The sequence below is a fragment of the Acomys minous genome, assembly GCF_964271855.1.
Source record: "Acomys minous genome assembly, chromosome: 2".
Taxonomy (NCBI): Eukaryota; Metazoa; Chordata; class Mammalia; order Rodentia; family Muridae; genus Acomys; species Acomys minous.
Genome location: NC_140484.1, coordinates 30,388,754 through 30,408,723, shown reverse-complemented (window position 1 = coordinate 30,408,723; position 19,970 = coordinate 30,388,754). Strand labels below are relative to the sequence as shown.

At 44.4% G+C, this 19,970-nt stretch overlaps 1 protein-coding gene across 2 annotated transcripts in view; it reads left to right on the top strand.

Annotated features, from left to right (window-relative positions):
- Positions 1 to 19,225, top strand: part of PDCD1LG2 (programmed cell death 1 ligand 2) — a 40,014-nt gene extending 20,789 nt beyond the window's left edge. For both annotated transcript variants that reach the window (XM_084800344.1, XM_084800345.1), the window contains 3 exons: positions 1,447 to 1,716; positions 7,366 to 7,510; positions 16,736 to 19,225. In XM_084800344.1, coding sequence (XP_084656470.1) covers positions 1,447 to 1,716; positions 7,366 to 7,510; positions 16,736 to 16,805 — 485 coding nt within the window. In that variant the 3' untranslated portion in view covers positions 16,806 to 19,225. The remainder of the gene's footprint in view (positions 1 to 1,446; positions 1,717 to 7,365; positions 7,511 to 16,735) is intronic.
- Positions 19,226 to 19,970: the final 745 nt, after the last annotated feature.

The following is a 19,970-nucleotide window of genomic DNA, read 5'->3' as shown; positions in this document are numbered from 1 at the left end:
TATACTCACATATAATCTAGTGGTTTAAGAAACTGTTTTTACCACACCAGTTAGCAGTCATGTTTCATCTTTGTGCACAGCACCTGACATGAACAGCTCAAACTTGGAGGGGGATTTATTTCAGCTCATGCATTCAGAAGCTTCACTCCCTCATGGTCAGGAGGGTACAGCAAAATACAACTCCCATCATGCCTTCTTTCCTCTAATTTGCTTCGGTCTTCAGTGCGATGGTGCTGTCAATGTTCAAGGTAGACTTCCCACACTACTTATTTCTCTGTGGTAAAGCCCTCACAGATGCACTCATAGGTACATTTTGCCAATATTCTAGGAGCTTCTCATCCAACCAAAGTGACAAAGACTGACCATCTCAAAAACTGTTTTTACTTCGATTGCTTTTACTTCAGTGATTGTGCTAAGTATTTATTTAAGAAAATATTTCCCAGGGCATGGTAATACACACGCTTTTAATCCCAGCACTTGGGAGGCAGAGGTGGGCAGATCTCTGTGAGCTTGACGTCAGCCTGGTCTACAAAGAGAGTCCAGACCAACCAAGGCTACACAGAGAAAGCCTGTCTCAAAAACCCAAAAAAGAAAAGAAAAGAAAAAAAAGAAAGAAAGTATTTCCTACTTAATAAAAGCCAGTACTTGCTTCCCCTTCTATCAACAAAACCCCACAGTTTACTGTCAACACTTCCTTCTATATACATGTGGTGTTGGTGTTTGTTATTTTTTAGGTGTGGCTTAAGATCACTGGACAGTCTTGAGCCTTACTGACCCTCCAGATATCTCCTTTTAATTTTAGATCTCCATGTTCTAGAAAGTAGGGAACTACATGAAAATAGTTCATTCAGCGCATACTGCACAGGACATGTCTGTACTGAGAAGTAATAATAAACACACCCAACTCATATATTTACACTCATACATAGCTCCTTATTTTCCTCCTGCAGATGCCAAAGATAATAAAAGGAAAGGGGAAATTTTTGAGTAAGCTGTCTACTGATGCTGCATAAAAAGTGATCTATCGGTGTTACCTAGTGCTAGCCATTCCCTCACCTGTCTCTACCCCACAAATTATGAGACAATTTAGCATAAAAGAGGCCACAGAATATGGCATCGTAGCATAGTGCTAAAATGTTGAGTTTGCAACCTTCTTATTTCTTAACATTGGCTCTACCAGTCTTTATTTTTCCGACTTTGGAAACAACTCTCCACCTACCTGTCTTCAATTCACCCGAACAAAAATTGGGGATATCAACAAAGCATCTTTGTTATATTGTATACATTAAAACTATTTAAGATGTGCAAACTAGTGTGCCTGGTACATAGAAATATTTTTAAAGTTAAAATAAAAATGTATTACCTAAGATCAATAGTGATCTCCTCTTGCATTGAGGAGAATTCTACAGCAGTCAGAATAACACTTCTTTCTCTTCTGTTGCCCAGCTTCTTACATGAAGATAGACACTAACATCGTATCGGTCCCAGGGAGAGAGGAGGTAGAGCTCACCTGCCAGGCTAGCGGTTACCCTCTGGCAGAAGTATCCTGGCAAAACATCAGTGTTCCTGACAACACCAGCTACATCAGGACCCCTGAAGGCCTCTACCAGGTCACCAGTGTTGTGCGCCTAAAGCCTCAGCCTGGTAGAAACCTCAGTTGTGTCTTCTGGAATGCTCACATGAAGGAGCTTACTTCAGCCGTCATTGACCTTATGAGTAAGTGTGGCTCCTACTTCCTAGTGCTGTCAATTAGAGTTCAGGCAGGAAACAGATGGTGTGCTCACACGAGCCATTCAGGAAGGTTATAAACGGACTCTTCCTGAAGTAGACATGCAATCTAGAAAAACTACAAGGTTAGAGCAGGCCACGATCTCTACCTTTGGGGAAGAGTTGCCACTCTAGGCTACCAGGAGAAGGCAGCTGTGGAACAGTGCCTCTTGGAGTGCTGTGTGTGAGCAGCTTCCGGGAGGGAAGTGAGGGACAGATAGCCCAACCACACCTCAGGAACCGTAGTCTCCTGCTGGTGTCTCCCATTGGCTGAACCCACTAGGAAGTCGGAGAGTAAAGATATCTATCTACTGGATTCTTCCAGAAACACATCCAGTGTTACAGGGTACAAAATGAGTCTGGAGAAGCAGTAGGAATGTCCTGAGTGACTCACGTCTGGAGGGATAAATGAGGATAGATGTTTGGCTGGCAGAGCTGCTGACTAATCGGTTATGTGGCGTTCCTAAGAAGCCAGTCTCTCACAAAAGTCATCCCGTTTTTCTGGCCTCATCCTTTTGAATTTCTGCACCAGCAAAATTTTAAACTATTCAGACAAACTAGCCACTTTTTGTGCCAGGTAACAACATTTGTTTGATAACTAAAAACCGTCAGCTAGAAAAACAATCATTTCATAAGAGACAGGAAAAGGTTTTTTTTTTCACCACGTATGCATTTCATATTTCTCCCATATTTAACTGCCTCAGAGGCAATGGATCAAAGCAACATGACTTTTTAATCTTATACTCCTGAAGGTTTGAAGCCTAAAATAGGTTTCAGAGAGGGTTACAGAAGTTCTAGAAGACATTCCACTTTCTTGCCTTTTCCAGCCTCATCGGCACATCTATACCTCTTAGTTGTGACTTCTTCCTGCATCTTCAGAGCCAATAGTCACATCACCCAGCCCCTCACCCCTTTTATCAGTGTCTTTCTCTTGAACCTTGGGTTTCATTAGATGCTTCCACTTGAAGAAGAACGTGTCTACACAGGCTTGTTGGTGCAGAAGTTCAAAGGCTGAGATCCACTTTCAGAACTAGCTAGCATGGCCACTCAAGCTCTGACTAATTTATTTATTTCCAGTTTCCATGGAAATGTCACTGGAACCAGCTAGCTGATGCCACAACAACAAAACAATGCACGTCCTGCTCACTTATGACTCTGTGCACGAATCCAGAAATAACTAGAGTCCAACTTTTATGCCTGATTACACCAGTATCTCTTTTACCCTGCATGGTAGAGAAATGTAAAGGCAAAGTAAGAATCCTTGAAAGACTTTATGCTTGGAGAGTTAAGAATGAAGGGAAATGGCCAACATTGTTGACTCGAATAGTCTGCAAGGTCTATTCAGGAGTCCGCGAGGTCCTCGGCAGAGCTCAGGATCTCCTAATCAGCAGCAGGGAGATAATCTTTGTTAGTTGGAGATGTTACCCATCCTTCCCAGCTTTTTGTTCTCATTCTGCTATTCCCAAAAGGGGGTCTTTCGAGGATGTGTGTGTGTCTCCGTTCCCCCATTCCCCTTCCTCACCATGTGTTCCCCAAACTTGCTCAAAATGTTGTGGGGGATCCACTAGAGAAGACTATTGGGACATGGGTTTAAGCCAAAAAAAAAAAAAAAAAAAAAAAAAAGAAAAGAAAAGAAAAAAGAAAAAAGAAAAAAAAAGAGTCTATTAGCTGGTCAGTGACTACTACACTGGCTGTTTGGGATCCCAGTGTAGCTCTGAGCCTTTTCAGAGTGAGCCTTTAAGCACAAAAACCATATTCTGGGCTGATGTACTAGTTAACAAGAACAGTTAGCCAGAAGAAGAACTACAGAAGCCAAGAAGCAAAGTTGGCACATGTAGAGACTTTCCCTGAACTAAGGAATTTGATGGATTGGGTCTTGGTTTTCAAAGTGCTATGTGCTGGGTTGTACGGCCTGAAAGGTACTCCCATCATGGCGTCAGTAGTGCTAAGGTCTGAGGACCTATTACATTCCCCCACTGCCTTAGAGAATGAGTCAACCCGTGGACTCATCTTGATTTAGTTTAAGACACAAGACCCCATGGTTAATCCAATCAGAATGAGAATTAGATGTCCATGCTGATAAGAGTGGTTAACCAGGCAGACCAAGAGAACAGAAACAGGTATTAATTATCTTATTGATGTCTTTGTCTCTCTTTCTGTCTTTTTTTTTTTTTAATGCTTTCCCAAACTGTGGCAAGATTTTCTCTAATTACTTCTGATCAATTAATGTAGAAACAAGTTCTTCCCAAAGCTGGACATCGTGTCCTTTATCTCATGAGAAGTAATTTAAGCCTTCCCGATTTTGTAGAACCCATTTCTGCAAGGGAATCAAACTGTTGTCTCAACTCAGAAACGAAATCTTTGAGTACTTCCAGGTCCTGATCAACATGGCTACTTAGTTTGGAAAACATCAGAAAAGGCATATTTAGTCAAACCATTACTATATGCCCACCAAATAGGCTCAGGACTTTGGTAATATTGCCATTATACAGATGAATTAACCCATAAGGCAGAACAGCAGGCATCAGAATAAGGGAAACTGCCTATGTTAAAGGTTTGGAAATTGGGCAAGTTGCAGGCCCCTGTAAGTCCTTTAATTTGTGTTGTTTGCACTCACAATGAGTTCTGTCAGTCAGTGGGCAGTCTAGTTGGTTCGTAAAGCTATGTAGTATGAGCCAGGTGTCTAAGCAGAACCAGCAATCCTGGCTGATTTGTGGCTGGAAATGATTCACTCTATCTTCAAGGTCCCTTCCTGTGACATAGAGCCTGATTCCCCCACATTTCCCGTTTCCCAAAGATTCCCAGAATCTTTTCAAAGAATTTTTTCAAAAAGCTTCAGTTTCACAACCCTATTTTTTGCAATGGAAAAATTCCTTGTTTTCTGGGGCCCAAAGAAACCTAAATTTTAATGGATCATAGTCCAGGAGACAGTCTATTTGACAGCAGCGTCTGTGGCTCCTGCTTTCTTGACTTGGGTGCGGTGGATCCATGGTGTAATGCCAGCTACCTTCACAGCCAAAGGAGCAGAAAGAATCACCATTGTAGACCCCTTTCCAAGTTGTTTGCAGTGTCCCTTTGGCTAACTGCTTGGCCCAGACAGTATTACCAGACTTGAACAAGTAGAAACTGGCGGTCTCCTGAGTCTCTTGGATAGTCCAGGACTGGAGGGCCCATAGTGACCTGAGAAAGGAGTAGAGTTCTGCCAACTGCTGGTCTCTAAGCCTGAGAAGCCATGGGGGAGGTCTTCCAAGCATAATTTCATAGGTGGTAAATCCCTCCCTCTATGGGGTACAGCAAAGCAAAGCAAAGGAAGGAGGACTATGCACCCTTCACTCGACTTTAATCAGAGTTTTGTTAGAGTTTCTTATATATGTATGTATATATATATATATATACATATATATATATATATATATATATATATATATATATATTACACGTGCATAAAACAAACTACATATAGCAGGGAGAACCATGTGAAAATCATGAGTTATGAGTTTCATTCACAGTGATTTCGCTATTTGTATTTGTCAGACTTGAAGTAAACATCTTTCCTATCTTGTCAGGTCTAAATTTCTGAATGAAATTCAATATCTATAATATCTCATCTCTATTGACTTAAATCCTTTATCTTGATCTAAAAAGATCTTATCCCCTAACCAACTAAGCTTGATTGCAAAACTAAACTATCTGGTCTTCAACCCCTCTCAGAGACTTGAGAAAGGATAAAACTTAAATGCCTGAGTGAACTGGTAGTGCAGGTTAGCAGCTTCCAATATGAAAAAAATGACCAAGGCAGTTTACTGTCTAGAACAGTCACCCAACACTCTCTATAAGGTAGGAGCATCATCTTTAGACTTCTAGCTCAACGTCTCTGCCAGACTCATTCATGAGGCAGGAACTATTGAGGACTTAACCTGTCTTGGCAGAGTTTGGCCATCCACTCTGCCTGCATCCATTTTACCTGCCCAGAATGCTGAGGTCTATATGCACATTGATGTTTTCAATCTATGTCTTAAGCTTTAGCTATTTCTTGAGATGTTTTGGCTATGAAAGTCAAGCCATTGTCAGATCCCATTGCTAGTAGGAGGCCAGATCAGGGGACCACTTCCTGGAGGAGTTTTTAAAGCTGCTTTCTGAATAGCATCTAGCCTCCTAGAAAAACTAGCCAATGCTGGTTTTTATAAATCCCTGGCAGGCTAGATCTCGGTGAAGTCATTTTGCCAGTGTGTGAGTGCGTTACCATCTCATCTGGACCGTTCCCGGGAAAGGGCTCTCTGATTTGGATTTACTTGAGCACAAACCCGGCATTTGGCTGAGACATCCCACTCTAGGTTGTCCAGTCTAGGTGAAACATACCTTGGTCTGAGCAACTCAGAAGTCTTGTGGGCCCTACATGAGTAGCCTGGTGAAGGTCAGTTACCACAGTCCTGCCACTTGTTTCTGAGAGAATGATATTTCCCTCGACTCTCCTCCATCAACCCATCAACCTGTGTGCTTAAAATGTGCATTTCTTCTTTACCCATGGAATCTCAAGCAACACCAGGTCAGGTCATCAAAATATTAGTAAATCGCACTGGTCTTAGGGCCATTTGTTGGGCAGCCAGATCAGCAGCTGGCTGGGAGATGGCAGTTCATAGGCAAAGCCAAATAGCTGTTAGGAGGGAGGGGCAGGAGCAGAGCAGTCAGCATCAAGCCCCTCCCCCCCCCACCCCATCTTGAATAGTTGTGTACAATCTTCCTGATATAACCATTGGGTTTAGTCTGTGTCCATTGCTCCATGAGGCAAAGATCCAGTCTCAGAAGTAAGGCACAGGCTAACTTGCTATAGTGTGAGCACCCCTGTTGTCCTTTCTTCTTTTCTCCATCCAGCCAACCTGAAGGTGCCCAGAGCTCTGCAAAGGTATCTCCCAGCCTCTAAATTACTCTTCGCATCGCCTCTTCACTAAATGAATGCTGTCCTCGGTGGCAGCACCTCAGTTAGTGCAGACAGGATAAGGGGTCCGTTGTGGTCATTCATACCAAGACCTGAATGGCTAGACTTAACATGTCACTCCTTCCTGGGATGTTCTGCTTGTTCCAAAGGATCTTCCTGGTTTTAAGTTTTAAACTTTGATTTCTTATCAGTGAGGAAAAAAATAAAATTTTGAACTAAGGGACTTTCCTAATTGCATGAGAAAGACAGGGTGATGAAGAGAAAGGAGAAATGGAGGTAGAGGTAAGAGACAGAGATGGGGCCAGGGGAGAAAAAAAAAGAAGAAAAAATAAGAGTAATGATGCAGTGGGTGGGTGGATGGGATGACAAAGTGACGAAAGGCACAAGATCTGGGCCCACACAGTCTGGACTCTACCTCAGACGAATCTCTTGCTATCTCACTTTGAGGAACTTTCTCGGCCTCGCTCTTTTCCCCTAGTCAAAATGGGGATTAAAGTAGAGACTGCTTCGCTGGGTGGTTGTGAGAGGAAATGCGCTTCTGCATGGGAGAGCGTGGGGTGAAGGCCTAAGCCATGGCGATGTGGTGGGAACCTCTCCGGAAGCCACCTCATTGTGGCTCCGAGCTGCCCTGTGGTGAGACTCTGTTCCTCTCGTTCACACAGGTTGGATGGAACCCACCGGCCCCAGAGTCCCCAGAACATCATCCCTTCACATTTTCATCCCGTCTTGCATCGTTGCTTTAATCTTCATAGCTGCAGTGATGGCCCTGCGAAAGAGGCTCTGTGGAAAGCTGTTTTCTAGAAAAAGGTGAGTGACTTGTAAGCCGTATGAGCCAGCGGATTTCGGTGAAGCGCCTCAAGGCTAGAAGGGCTTTCAGACTGCCCTCAGGACTTCTTTCCCTAAGAAAATAGTTCAGTCTTCAGCGAGCTGAACCCACACTGAGATTTTAGGGTCTTTTTGTTTTTGCTTTTGCTTTTGCTTTTGCTTTAAGGAGACGTTCGCTCCTGGCCTGAAAGAGTTTGCCTTGTCCTCCAAGCTACTAGAGTGCTCTCTTTTGGGTAACACAGGCAGCGTTTACTGGTGAGACATTAACAAGGACCTCTCTGAGGATTCTCTTAATTTCTCTCGTTCTTTTTCTCCTTCTGGGCATAAGTTGAGTTAAACCTTCCTGGCCTTCTAGAAATCCACCCCTTCTGTCTGGGTGAAGAAGAGAGAGAGAGGTCGGGAGGCATCTCAGTCTAGAGGGCGTCTTTGTGGTCATCTACTAAGCCTGGCCTGCTGATGGGAAGGCCTGCTCCTACTCTCTTGGGCTATCCCTGCAGCTTTAAGTCCTAAATAGAGATGCTCTTGTGTCTGTCTGTAGTCTGTTCCTTACTTCCTGGAAGGAGCCAGACAATTAAAAACAAAAAACAAAAACAAAAACAGAATATATGTAGGGCCGACTGGTGCTTTCCTCAGTGACAGCTGGGTGAGCAGTCAGTGAACTTCTTTCCAGGTCTATATTGGTTTATCTGTCAAAAAAGAGAAGAGTGTCTTTGACTAAGTCATTCGGAGTGGGCAGCCCCAGGGTGGGGAGGTTTTGGTGGTTGTCATCCTACACCGATGGTGACGCCATCTGTGTCCTTACCAGGCGGAGTAACATAGGTTATTTATACCTTGCCTTTTGTGAGCATTATCTGGGATGGCCACTGAACCTCTAACTGCAGAATGTAAGGAAGCGTTGTCAAAAGAAAGAGAGATCTCAGCTTTCAGGAGGAGCTGGACACAGGGGGATTGTCCTGTCAAAGGCTGCCTGGACTACTGAGTGAAAACAAGTGTGTGTGTGTGGGGGGGGGGATGAGAGGGAAGGAAAGTGAGGGAGGAAGGGAGGAGAAAGGAGAGAGAATGAAGGAGATAGGAGAAGAGAAATGAGAGGAAGAGACAGAGGCAGGCAGGGATTTTTTTTTTTAAGTACACAGGAAGAGGAGCAGAAGAGCAAAGAAAGAGGAAATACTGAGTTTGTTAACAAAACTTTGGCTTCTACATAAAGCCCGTTCTGCAAACCTGTGACCTCAGATTGCTGTGGCAAATGAAGCTAGCTCACTAAAATCTGATACCCGGCCCTCCCTCCACACAGATCTTACAAACAGAGTATCTGGCCTGGGGCCTGAGGGCCCCTTAATCACTTCCAATAGCCAAGTTATGGAATCAGCCTGGATGGATGGTTAAAGAAGATGATGTGTGTTCCTAAGCGAGCACTATTTAGCCTTAGAGAAAAAGTGGGGGGGGGGGGAGGATTGTGATTTTCAGGGCAACGAATGAAGCTGGAGGCCATCATTTTAAGCCCAACTCAGACAGTGCAGACAGATATTGTATTTCCTTTCATGTATAGATCCTAGATTTAAAAAATAAATACATGGCATCCGCACAAGGGGAAGAGGCGCAGGGCAGGCTTTCACCTGGGAACGGATATGCTTGAAGGGTCCATGAGTGTGAAAAGCCGACATGACTCGGGTAGAGAAATGCATAACACATCCTAGGTGTTTATGTCAGAAGTTACCCATGTCATATCACATGACGTCATTAAAGCATGGTTCTGAACTCACAGCACCATCACTTTGCGCTGTGCGTGCTCTCATACAATTCAACAGCAAGGGATGCTGCAGAAACACCTGGGGTCCAATTTGTGATAATTGTGTGTTATGATTTGCAGTCTTTTATTGTACATACAGTTTCATTATGTCACTGAAATATAATGCATTAATTACAAGAAAATTTTATTTTGCTTTCTTTTTATCAAGACGGAGTCAGTCTCATTATGTAGCTCTAGCAGTCCTGGAAATCATTATGTAGACCCAGTCACCCTGGATCTCACAGTGATCTGCCTGCCTCTGCCTCGAAAGTGCTGGGATTAAAGCTGTGTGCCACTACACCCCTGCACAAAAAACGCTTTTAATATTTTTCTACCATCATTCCTCAGAATGTATCAAATTCATATAACTTTATATTTAGTTGCATTAGAAATGTTATTTTATAACTTCATACCTTCCAGGCCTGCCACTGCACTGAACATTGGCCCTGTTTTGTTTTCTTTTCCTGCCCTCTGAAAGCCTCTTTTGTGCTCTGTCTTTCCACCTAGCTCTGGGATGAGCCATGAGTGGAGGAGACTCAGGTTTTAGGTAGGAAGTGGAGCAGGTCCTAGGGACTTCAAGGATTTCCTCAGGACCCCTCAACCTGGCCTGGATAGATACAATCATTTTCATCCCTGACCTGTAAATGTTATGGGAGCGTAAAGCATCTATTTATGAGCCGTCAAACATGAAAGGCTTGGGAAACCCAGTCTTACTTTTCTGACAATTCTTATTTCCCATATTATAAAATATGTATTTTTGTTATTTTATATTTTAAAGCTTTCAGTTTAAGTGTTCTGTCCAACATCATTTTATCAATGTCATATCACCAAGATAGGCTAACCCAGCAAAGGTCCCAGCTCAATACTCTGTGGATGTTTTCCATTTTGAGAAGCATACTACGTGGATATACATACATACATACATACATACATACATACACTATATATGGATGTATAAGCATGCTCCCTCTTTGCACTGTTCAGCAGCCCTATCTCTGGTTCTGTTTGGATCTTTGGGTAGGTTGTCATGTGAAACTAACCACTGGAGTACTCAGTGGTACCTACCATCTGTTCTGCCAGCCATCCCCAGGAGCCTTGTTTCCAGATGAAAGGCTGTGCCATTCCCTGTCACCTCTGTAGGCAGCTGGAGATGGAACAATTGCTGATTTCACACCTTGTCTTAGGATTACTACTGCTATGAAACACCATGACCAAAAAGTAGGTTGGGAAGGAAAGAGTTTATTTGGCTTACACTTTCATATCACTATTTACTATCAAAGGAGGTCAGGACAGGAGCCCAAACAAGGCAGGAACCTGGAGGCAGGAGCTAATGCAGAGGCTATGGAGGGGTGCTGTTCACTGGCCTGCTCCCCATGGCTTCCTCAGCCTGCTTCCTTATAGAACCTAGTAGCACCAGCCCAGCACCACCCACAGTGGGCCGGGCCCTCCCCATCAACCACTAATTAAGAGAATGCCTTATAGACTTGTTTACAACCCAATGTTATGGAAAAATTTTCTTAATTATGGTTCCCTCCTCTCAGATAACTTTAGCTTGTGTCAAGTTGACCTAAACTATTCAGCACATTTTTCCAGTTAAGATTCCCTCCTTCCAGAGAATTGTACTGTGTGTGTGTGAAGTTGACAAAAGATCAGCCAGCACACACCTGTATCTTAAGAATAGCTTTTGCTCAAAAAATATTTATTATAAAGCCATATGCTTTGCTGGTAAAATATTAAAATGCATTTTAATACTAAAAAAAACAGAGAAAGGAAAAGTATCGATAAACATTTAGTGTGGTCACGATGTGTTTTGTGTTGTTTTTCTCAAATATTTTCATCCCTTAGTTGGTGAACCCAGTGGGTGAGGAATGTGTAGATACAGAGAGGCAACTGTATCCATGGTTACGCTAATTAATTCATGAGAGACGATAGGATCCATGTACACAGAAGCATCTTATTTGGTGCCTTCATGCTAAGCTTGTTCTTGAAATTGTGCTTTGCTCCATGTCTTTGTTGGAGAGCAAAGATGGCATCTATTTAAGGCCAGGAGCAATCACACCATTCTTTGCTCTATCTGTGTCCTTAAATTCTCCTAGCTGATACTGCATGGGAAGTCTGTACTCATAAAGTTAGAAATACGATCAAAATTTACTAGCGAGTAGATAACTCAACCTTGGTACAACTGACTCATGGTTCTGCAGCCAATGGTTATTAAGATATACATTGTGTCACCAGAGACCATGTGGATGTCTGAGGGCTGTGCTGTCATAGGAGGATGTGCTGATCTAAGTGGCCTGAGCTACCACCTGAGGCCATGATGACATCCAGGCTAATGCTGCCATGGGTGCTCATGTCTGGGTCTTTGGTCCTATTGCAGCCAGGGTCTGTGTTGATATCTGAGGCCTGTGTTAATACCAAACCATGCAGATGTCCTGGGTCTGGCCTGGTGCCTGAAGCTGTATTGATGTTTGAGCCCTGGGCTGAGCTGGCCCCACTCCTTGACAGCAACACCACCCAATCCCTGAGGGGGGGTAGCATAAGTGCAGAAGATTTGCCCCTGCCTCTCACCAGCTGTAGCACTCAGGAGAGCAGGCCCTGTAAGAAAAAGGCTTCACCTGGGCAGCAGAGTAGAGCTGACCTTGGTGGTGAGAGAGCAGGTAAGCTGGCCCTGCCTCTTGTCTGCTATGGGGTGGTATGAATGAGGGAGAGATGCTCTCTCCCCACCAACCCCTCAATACCTGTCTCAGATGAGAAGGCTGGCCCTGAAGTCATGAGAGCAGGAGAATTCGCCCTGCCCCTCACTGGCTGCAGCACCTGGAGCGCATGCTCTGAACCTCACCTGGGCACCAGCTGGTCCTGGTGGTGAAGGTGCAGGTGAGCTGGCCCTGCCCCTTCTCAGCTGCACCATTGGGTGAGCTAGCTGGGGGCAGTGCTGGGGAGCTTGCGCTGGTAGTGTGGGTGCAGGAGAGCTGGCAGGCTGGTCAACTCAGCTAACACCCAGGCCCTGATCCAGGACTTTGCATTGGCCCATGCCAACATCTACCCAATCTATAAACTGCTGGAGTGTTTGAAAGGGCCAGTCTATATATCCAAAGCTACAAGATCTCCATAACACAGGACAACAACAGGATATCTGAGAGGAATCCCAGTGAGGACCGAGTATAGATAGCACAGCAGAAGCCAGAGGCCTCAAACCAGACCAATGATTCAGTGCAATGAGCATTTGCAAGTAAAGATGTACGGCCAAAAGCATGTACAGCTTCCATGATGAGACATTTTTTTTTTTGTATTTTATTTTATTATTTTGGGGGGAGGTTGCAAGGGCAGGTGACAGATACTTAGGGACAGAGACGTGAGTGGGAATGGGGTGCATAATTCACAAAGCATCAATAAAAAGTTTGAAAATAAAACTATTCATTACAAAGCAAAAAAAAAACACCTTTTTTTTCTGATCTCAAAATACTCTTTTCTAAATGTCCTGTTTGTTAAGTTGGATGCTTTAAAATATATCATTCTAATCATCATCAGAGGGGCTTCATCAAGCAACAGATGCAGAGACCCACGGCCAATCATTAGGCGGAGCTTAGGGAATCCTGTGGAAGACAGGGAGGAAGGATTGAAGGAGCCGGAGGGGTCAAGGGCACCACAAGAAAACCACAGAATCACCTAGCCTGGGCTCATTCATAAAGGCTCACAGAGACCGAAGCGACAGTCAGGGAGCCTGCACAGTTCTGGCTTAAGCCCTCCGTGTGTATATATATATATATATATATATATATATATATATATATATATATATATATATATATATATAGTAGTTATGTAGCTTGGTTTTTGTGGGAAGAGGTCTTGAGATCAGTGCTTCTGGCATCAAATAGGTTTGGGTGTTGAGAGCAAGAAGGCCTTGCGCACACAGATAAGCACTGGGGAAGCTAGGAAAGTTAAACACACAGCTCACCTCTTCAATGGAAAATAGGTGTGCCTCTGCTCCCTTGAATGCGAGGAATGATGCAGTTTTACAACCTGGTGACCCTTTGCTGTCTGATGAGGCAGCCTCTGCCCATATCTGGCAGAATTCACTTATCCCAAACAACATCCTCTCCCCCCTTGAAACCTTGAGCATTACGTTTATGCCATAAAGCCCGTTCTTATGAGTGATGTCACTAGTGCTTTACTAAGCCTAAGTGACTTCTATTTTATCTTAGGACCAGGTTAGTCCCGACACCCACAGGCATTATGTTTACCTCAGTCACGCTCCCCAGGCCCTAAATCTTGGGTACCATCACTGACTCAACAGAACCCATTCTTGTTTGTGAAAGCAGCCACGTGTACTGTGTAAAGAAATCTCAATGTAAACATGTCTTAAATTGTTGAACACTTAGGACTGAGTTCATTGTTATCTGAATACTTTTTTTTCCCAAATTTGTGCTGTGCTTAAGTATGGCTAAAGTGAAATAGTCTGGGCCAGACTTCAGAATCCCTAGTCCAGAGCCCAGGCTGAGCCCAGTTTTTACTCTTACCTCGTCCTGATTGTTTTTCCTTGCCTGCTGTAAAGCCTACAGGAGAACTGCCACACTTGGGTTCTGTGGGACAACAGGGATGTTTAACTTTGTAAAAAGCCACTTCTTTTGTGGTCTAGCAGTCGTATGGCACAGATTTGACAGAAATGATGTGGGAGAATCAGAAGACTTTGAAATGCCTTTGTGTCTGAAACTTGTAATATTCAAGCTACTCATTTTAGAACTCTGCAATGTATCGCATCACCAGTTGGGAAAACAACCCTAGGAAGCCCTCACCCCATGCATACGTGATGGTAACTGTCAGTGCAAAATGTGATGAAAGAGTTAACATGGGCTCCCAGCCCTTTCCCCATGCCTACCAACAACTGGTCTGAGAGCAATTACTGTAGGCCCACACCCTGGGTTCAGAGCCAAGGAACAAAGGCGGCATAGGGCAGTTCCACACGGAGATCTGAACACACTGAGCTCTGAGTCAGTAATTAGAATTTCTTGACTCAGCAAAGTTTCCCATCAGCCCTGGCAAGCCTAATTAATATGTCCATTTCTTCAGAAACGAAAATCCCAATTCCTATAAAAGGATATCCCTGACCCAGAGGCACTTGCTTGTGTAAGTCCTTAGAGGCTTGGTGTCTTTCTTTACCTAATTCCCTCAGCTGCTCCAGACAGGAAAGAAAGGGGATGGGCCTGAGAGCAGAGGTGAGCAACTCCGATCTCTAGCAAGCATGTGATGAAATGAGTGAAGGAGGTCTGAGGTAACCAGAGAAGGAATGGGGAACCTGCCAGCTCAGCTCTTCTGTCGAGGCCAAGAAGATGGAAATGTAGATATTCATGCAATGTCTGCTAGTTATTAAATGCTAGATTAAAAGATTACCAAATTAGCCAAATTGCACACAGGGGACACATCTGTAGCTTCAGAGCTAGAAGTAAATTACTAACCGCTATGATCAATGCATAGACAATTCAGGGTATGTAAAAGTAACTTTATTCTCCTGGCTCAATTGTTGCCTGGGAGGCTTACTACCTCCTTCTGCTAATCTAGGCCTAGTACTAGAAGCTTCTAGCCTCTGTACAATCTAACCTAGGCCTAGAATGTTGTCAGCCTCTGAGGCTTACTGCTTAATAAGCTCACCCGTGTGTTTTCCGAGCTCTGGGCTGGCTGGTTCAACTCAGCTGTTCTGGCTCAAACTCTTCTCCCAGCTGATTTATTTAATCTGGCTTCTCTCTCGTCCTTGAATTGCTCCGCTTGGCCTCAAACTAACTCAGCAATCTGCTCTAATCTTCTGGATTCCTCTCATTTTCTGGCTCATTCTGTTTTCACCTGAGTTCTCTCTCTCTGCAACCTGTCTCTCTACTACTGTCCTGGTAAAACTGCCTCCTCTCTCTGTAAAACTGTCTCTTAAGTAGCTTCCCTTTCCATTCTCTTCTCATGAGAATTGAGCTGGGTTGAATCCTATTCTGTCAAATCTCTGATTTGTTACCTTTCCTGCCACTCAATTAGACATCACTTTCAAAGATGGATGCTTCCTTCTACAAACTAACTTTACCTTCCTTTGGGATTAAAGGCATGTACCACCATGCCTAGACCTAAGCTTGTCTTTACCTGATACTTGCTCTATACCAGGCTGGCCTTGAACTCAGATCTGTTTGCCTCTGTCTCCTGGATTAAAGGCATGTTTGTATTCCAGCTGAATCGCACAGACCTAGAAGGTCTCTGGATATTACCTCTTGCCAATATGGCTATGTTCTGAATTAACAGTCCTCTACAAGGGTAGAAACATGTATTTGAGGACTCAAAGGCCACATAAAGACGTGTTCAATCTCCCGAATGTCTTATCCTCTTGCATGGCCACATGTACTGCAGCATTAGAACATCTTTGTTGAGTCAACAGTGTCAACAGTATTTTGTAATAAATATTCATCCACATAATCAGAGAAGTCTGAGTCCTTACCTGACGTTCATAACAAAGCAAATAGTAGCGACGTGAGATGAACAGGAAATCTGGTCCCTGTTGTTGGAGACCAGAGTCTCTCCAGAGAAACAGAGCCTGGAGTGGCAGAGTGGGGGGAGGGGCGGGGGGAGGGAGAGTGACAGCGGGAAAGAGGCAATAGATTCATTTTAAAGGACTGGCCTCCATGATTGTGGGGACAGTGAGACTGAACTTGGTGGAGTGGGCCTGCAGGCTGGAAACTGAGGCAGCATTTTTCACGTTACAGTCTCCACGTAGTTCCTTTGTCTCTGGGAACGGGGTTTGTTTTCAAGGCCTCATCTGATTAGAAGGAACTTATGCTTTGGAATATAATCTGCTTAACTTTTGCCTGGTACTACATATTAATTACACCTGAAAAGCTCATGGAAACATCTAGACAATCACTTGATAAGACAACGGGCCTTGTAACCTATCTAAGTATATGACCTAGAAACCAAGAAATGAGGGAGCCGTCTTGGCCAACACGTGGATTACGCCAGCCTGTAGGAACTGCCAGAGCCTTTACAAACAGAAGTAAAGGTCCTGGAGATGGCTCAGTGGTTAAGGGGGATTGCAGCTATTGCAGAGGACCTATGTTCAGTTCCCATCATCGATGCTGAGCCACTCACTACTGCCTGTAACTCCAGCTCCACAGCATGTGACACCCTGTGAAATGTTTCATCATGGTGTAGCTGTCTGTGGTCCACAGAATGAAGGGGCAGGCTCCTGTGATAGTGCTAGGAAGAAACTTAGACTGGGGCGATGGTGGAGTGTGGCATGAAAGGCTTTGAACCATCGCTGGTTCAGATACACGTGGTATTTTCTTAAGGTTGTTTTTTTTTTTCTCTCTCTCCAGTCTACTCTGAGTTTATATGTGTTCTAATCAGGACAACGATTCATTTATTTTTTCCTTTCTGTGGTCTCCTCTTCCCAGATCTGGACCTGTGGTCTTGGGAGTTGGGGGTGACCTGATGGCGCATCCTCAAGAAGCCTCTGGACACTGAATGAGGATCGCTTGGCCTTCACAACCTGCCGTTTGCACTTTCGATTGCGTTGGATGATGATGAGCCAGCACTTTGATCAGGAGCCTGCAGGACTGTCAGGTTCCTTCTCAGTCCCAGGACTCTCTCTGAGCAAGCACAACAGCACTTTCAAGTTGCCTCTGGGATCCTGGACCCCAGTGAGGGCCTGAGGCCCCTCCTGGATGCCAGCGTGAGAGCAAAAGGGATTATTTCTCCCTGACTTTCCACAGGGAGACATGGAACTTTCCAGTTAGTAAAATAGGCTGTCAATAGAGTTATTTATATCCATCATTTCCTCCAGAGGCTGGCAGCTCCAGACATAATTGATGCTCCATAGTGTCCTCGAATCCTGGCAGCCTTCCAAGTTCTAATTAGCAGGAAGCATTTAAGCACACATTAAGTACACAACTGTGGCGTTTGTTTTGACTTTTCTTTTTAAAGTATTTGTTTTATCTTGTAATGTCACTATGTTTCTTGGTTGTTTTCTCTTTCAACTACATCTTTTCTTAAAACCAGAAGTTGAGAGGGTTTGTCATTTGTTCTTTTGGTGGTGGTGGTGGTGGTGGTGGTGTTTTTCAGTGGTGTCACCACAAGAAAAAAAAGTCATCATGCCAATGTTGTTGTGCCTTCAGAGATTTCAGACGAGTGACTGTAATGGCCAGTCCCCCAAGCTAAGCCTTCTGCCTTAGCCATCTGCGTGACTCTGCCCTGAACCTTCTGGTTGCTGCAACCGTAATCTGGAATCTGGTGGTGTCCTTACTTGGGGAATTTGATGATGGGCATTCTGGAAGTCCTCTCTGGTCTCCTTAGTGTTTGGAGGGAGAATGCTCAGACTACATAAAAGTGCTAACTTTAGTCTGTAAGCTGGCACCAGAAAGCTCAGCAAATGAACTGACCTGCCAACTATCCAAATGTGCACTTTAGCTACTGTGGCCGCTGCAGGTTTGCGTAAAGCAAGCTCGGTCTAAACTGAGCAGAATTTGGAGTTAGTGTAATGAAAGGATGTAAAATTAAGATTTGAATTATGCATCTTACTTTATCATCTTCTGCCTGCACTAAACAGAGTGTGTCTTTGAGGCACAAAATGTAACCTTTTATTGGAAACCTCTGAGGTGCAACCAGATGCCTTTCCAAGCAAAGTGAGTCTCTCACTGACTCCATGCCTTAGCCTAAGATTCCCGTTGGGGAATCAGACCCTCCCAGTACCAGAGAGAAAAGTCTTTCCTGGTATACAGACCTACCTATGCTGGACCCCACCTCTCAGAGGTGTGGTTGGCAGGCTGAACACTGACTGCCAATCACTACTCAGTGCTTTGTTTGCCTTATTAGGAATCCCGTGGCATAATGGGTTCTGACAAAATGCCGCCATCCTTGGTCCTTGCTGGGGCTGTTTTCTGGAATATCAAAAAGAGAAAGGGCCATTTAGGGCCAGTCTCCTAAAATCCTGAGAGGAGACGGTGAGGTAGTGCTTGTCCCCCTGTGAAATTGTTCTACACTCTGATCTATCACCTTAATATCTAACAATTACCAAATACTTACTATAAGCATCGGAGTGAATCCTCTCAAAATCCTCAGAAAAGGGCGCTATTAATGCCTTCACTCCATAGGCAAGGAGCCCAGAGAGGTTTGGCAGCCTGGGTGAGGCTTCGTTTAGCAGGAAGTGAACGAGGACGCCAAACCCATATTATTACAGCCCTCAGCGTGCTCTGGTTTCCTGCTGGATGGGACTTCAAGGTGGAGTTCCTCCAGCTGCATATTTTGGCTGGTCAAAGATTAATTTACGCGTGCCGTTTGAGAGACAAGTCCAGGTTGTGGGGGCGGGGCGAGGCGGCAAGATTCAAACTCTAGCTTAACTGTGTAGGTCTTTAGATCCACCAGCTGACTTCCCAGAGCATTAATTTACCTATCTAAAGAATGAGTAGTAAAAGAATAGTGCTTATCACCTTCCTTTCTCGGGCACTATCATGTGCGATGCGCGATGAATACTTGATAAATGTGTCAGCGCGACTCCCCCAACACACAAGCCACTGTCCCCACCGGAAAGACTGCATAGCATTCAAGCATTACCAGCTGGTTTACTGGCAGCAGATTTCTCCGAGTCCCACTAGAGAAACTTCCAGCCTAAATATGTTGCATGGGCTTTTCCTGACCCAGGACCTCCTACTCAGGCCTCGACTTCAGCATGGTCAAAGTGCTCACTGGGCCTCATGTATCTTATAGGGCCCCTCCACCCTGGAACCTCAAATCTTCCTGGAAAAACGCTTGTCCGTGATTTAACCATTACCTGTACTAGGAGATCCAGTCTTTTTCATTTTCCTCCAACTGAATGTGAGTTGTCTTTCCTTTGGGCACAGAAATGCTCTCTCTCTCTCTCTCTCTCTCTCTCTCTCCCCCTCCCTCCCTCCCTCCCTCCCTCTCCCTCTCTCTCCCTCCCTTCACCCTCCCTCCCTTTCCCTCTCCCCCCTCTCCCTCTCTCGCTCTCTCCCTCCCTCCCAATCTCTCTCTGCCCCACTCACAAATTGCTTTCCTGTTTTCATTTTTGATCGATGAGGACTAGAGCACACATTCCATCCCACCCTCTTGGACTCCTGAAAGGCAGAGAGACAGTAGGATCTTCCCACTTCCCCAGTACCATGTATGAGATAGGTGTTTGGTGTGAATAGCTCTGAAACTTCATATATTAAGGATAAAATGGACAATTGTTCATCTTGCTTTTTATGACCTTAATGTGATTGGCTAAAAATTAAATAATGACACTTAAAATTTTAATTCAAATATAATATTACATCTGTTCTTCCCTTTTTTCCCCTCTAATTCCTTCCATGTCTTCTCCCTCCAACCCTTCCTATGGTCCCCACTCCCCCTCAAATCAATGGCCTTTTTTTTCTTTGAATATTACTGTTACTTATGTATACACATAAATATATAAATACAACTTGCTGAATCTATGAAGTGTTGCTTGTGTTTATATGATTTCAAAGTTGACCGCTTTGTATTGAATAATTAATTAGGGGGCTCATCCCTGGGAGGAGCTAACTCTCCTCTCATTGGTTACCTGCAGTTCTTTGTCTAGGACTGGTGACCAATGAGATTTCCCCCTTCCATGTTAGCCCTTGTTCAGGCCTTATTTAGGCAGCCTTGTTGGTG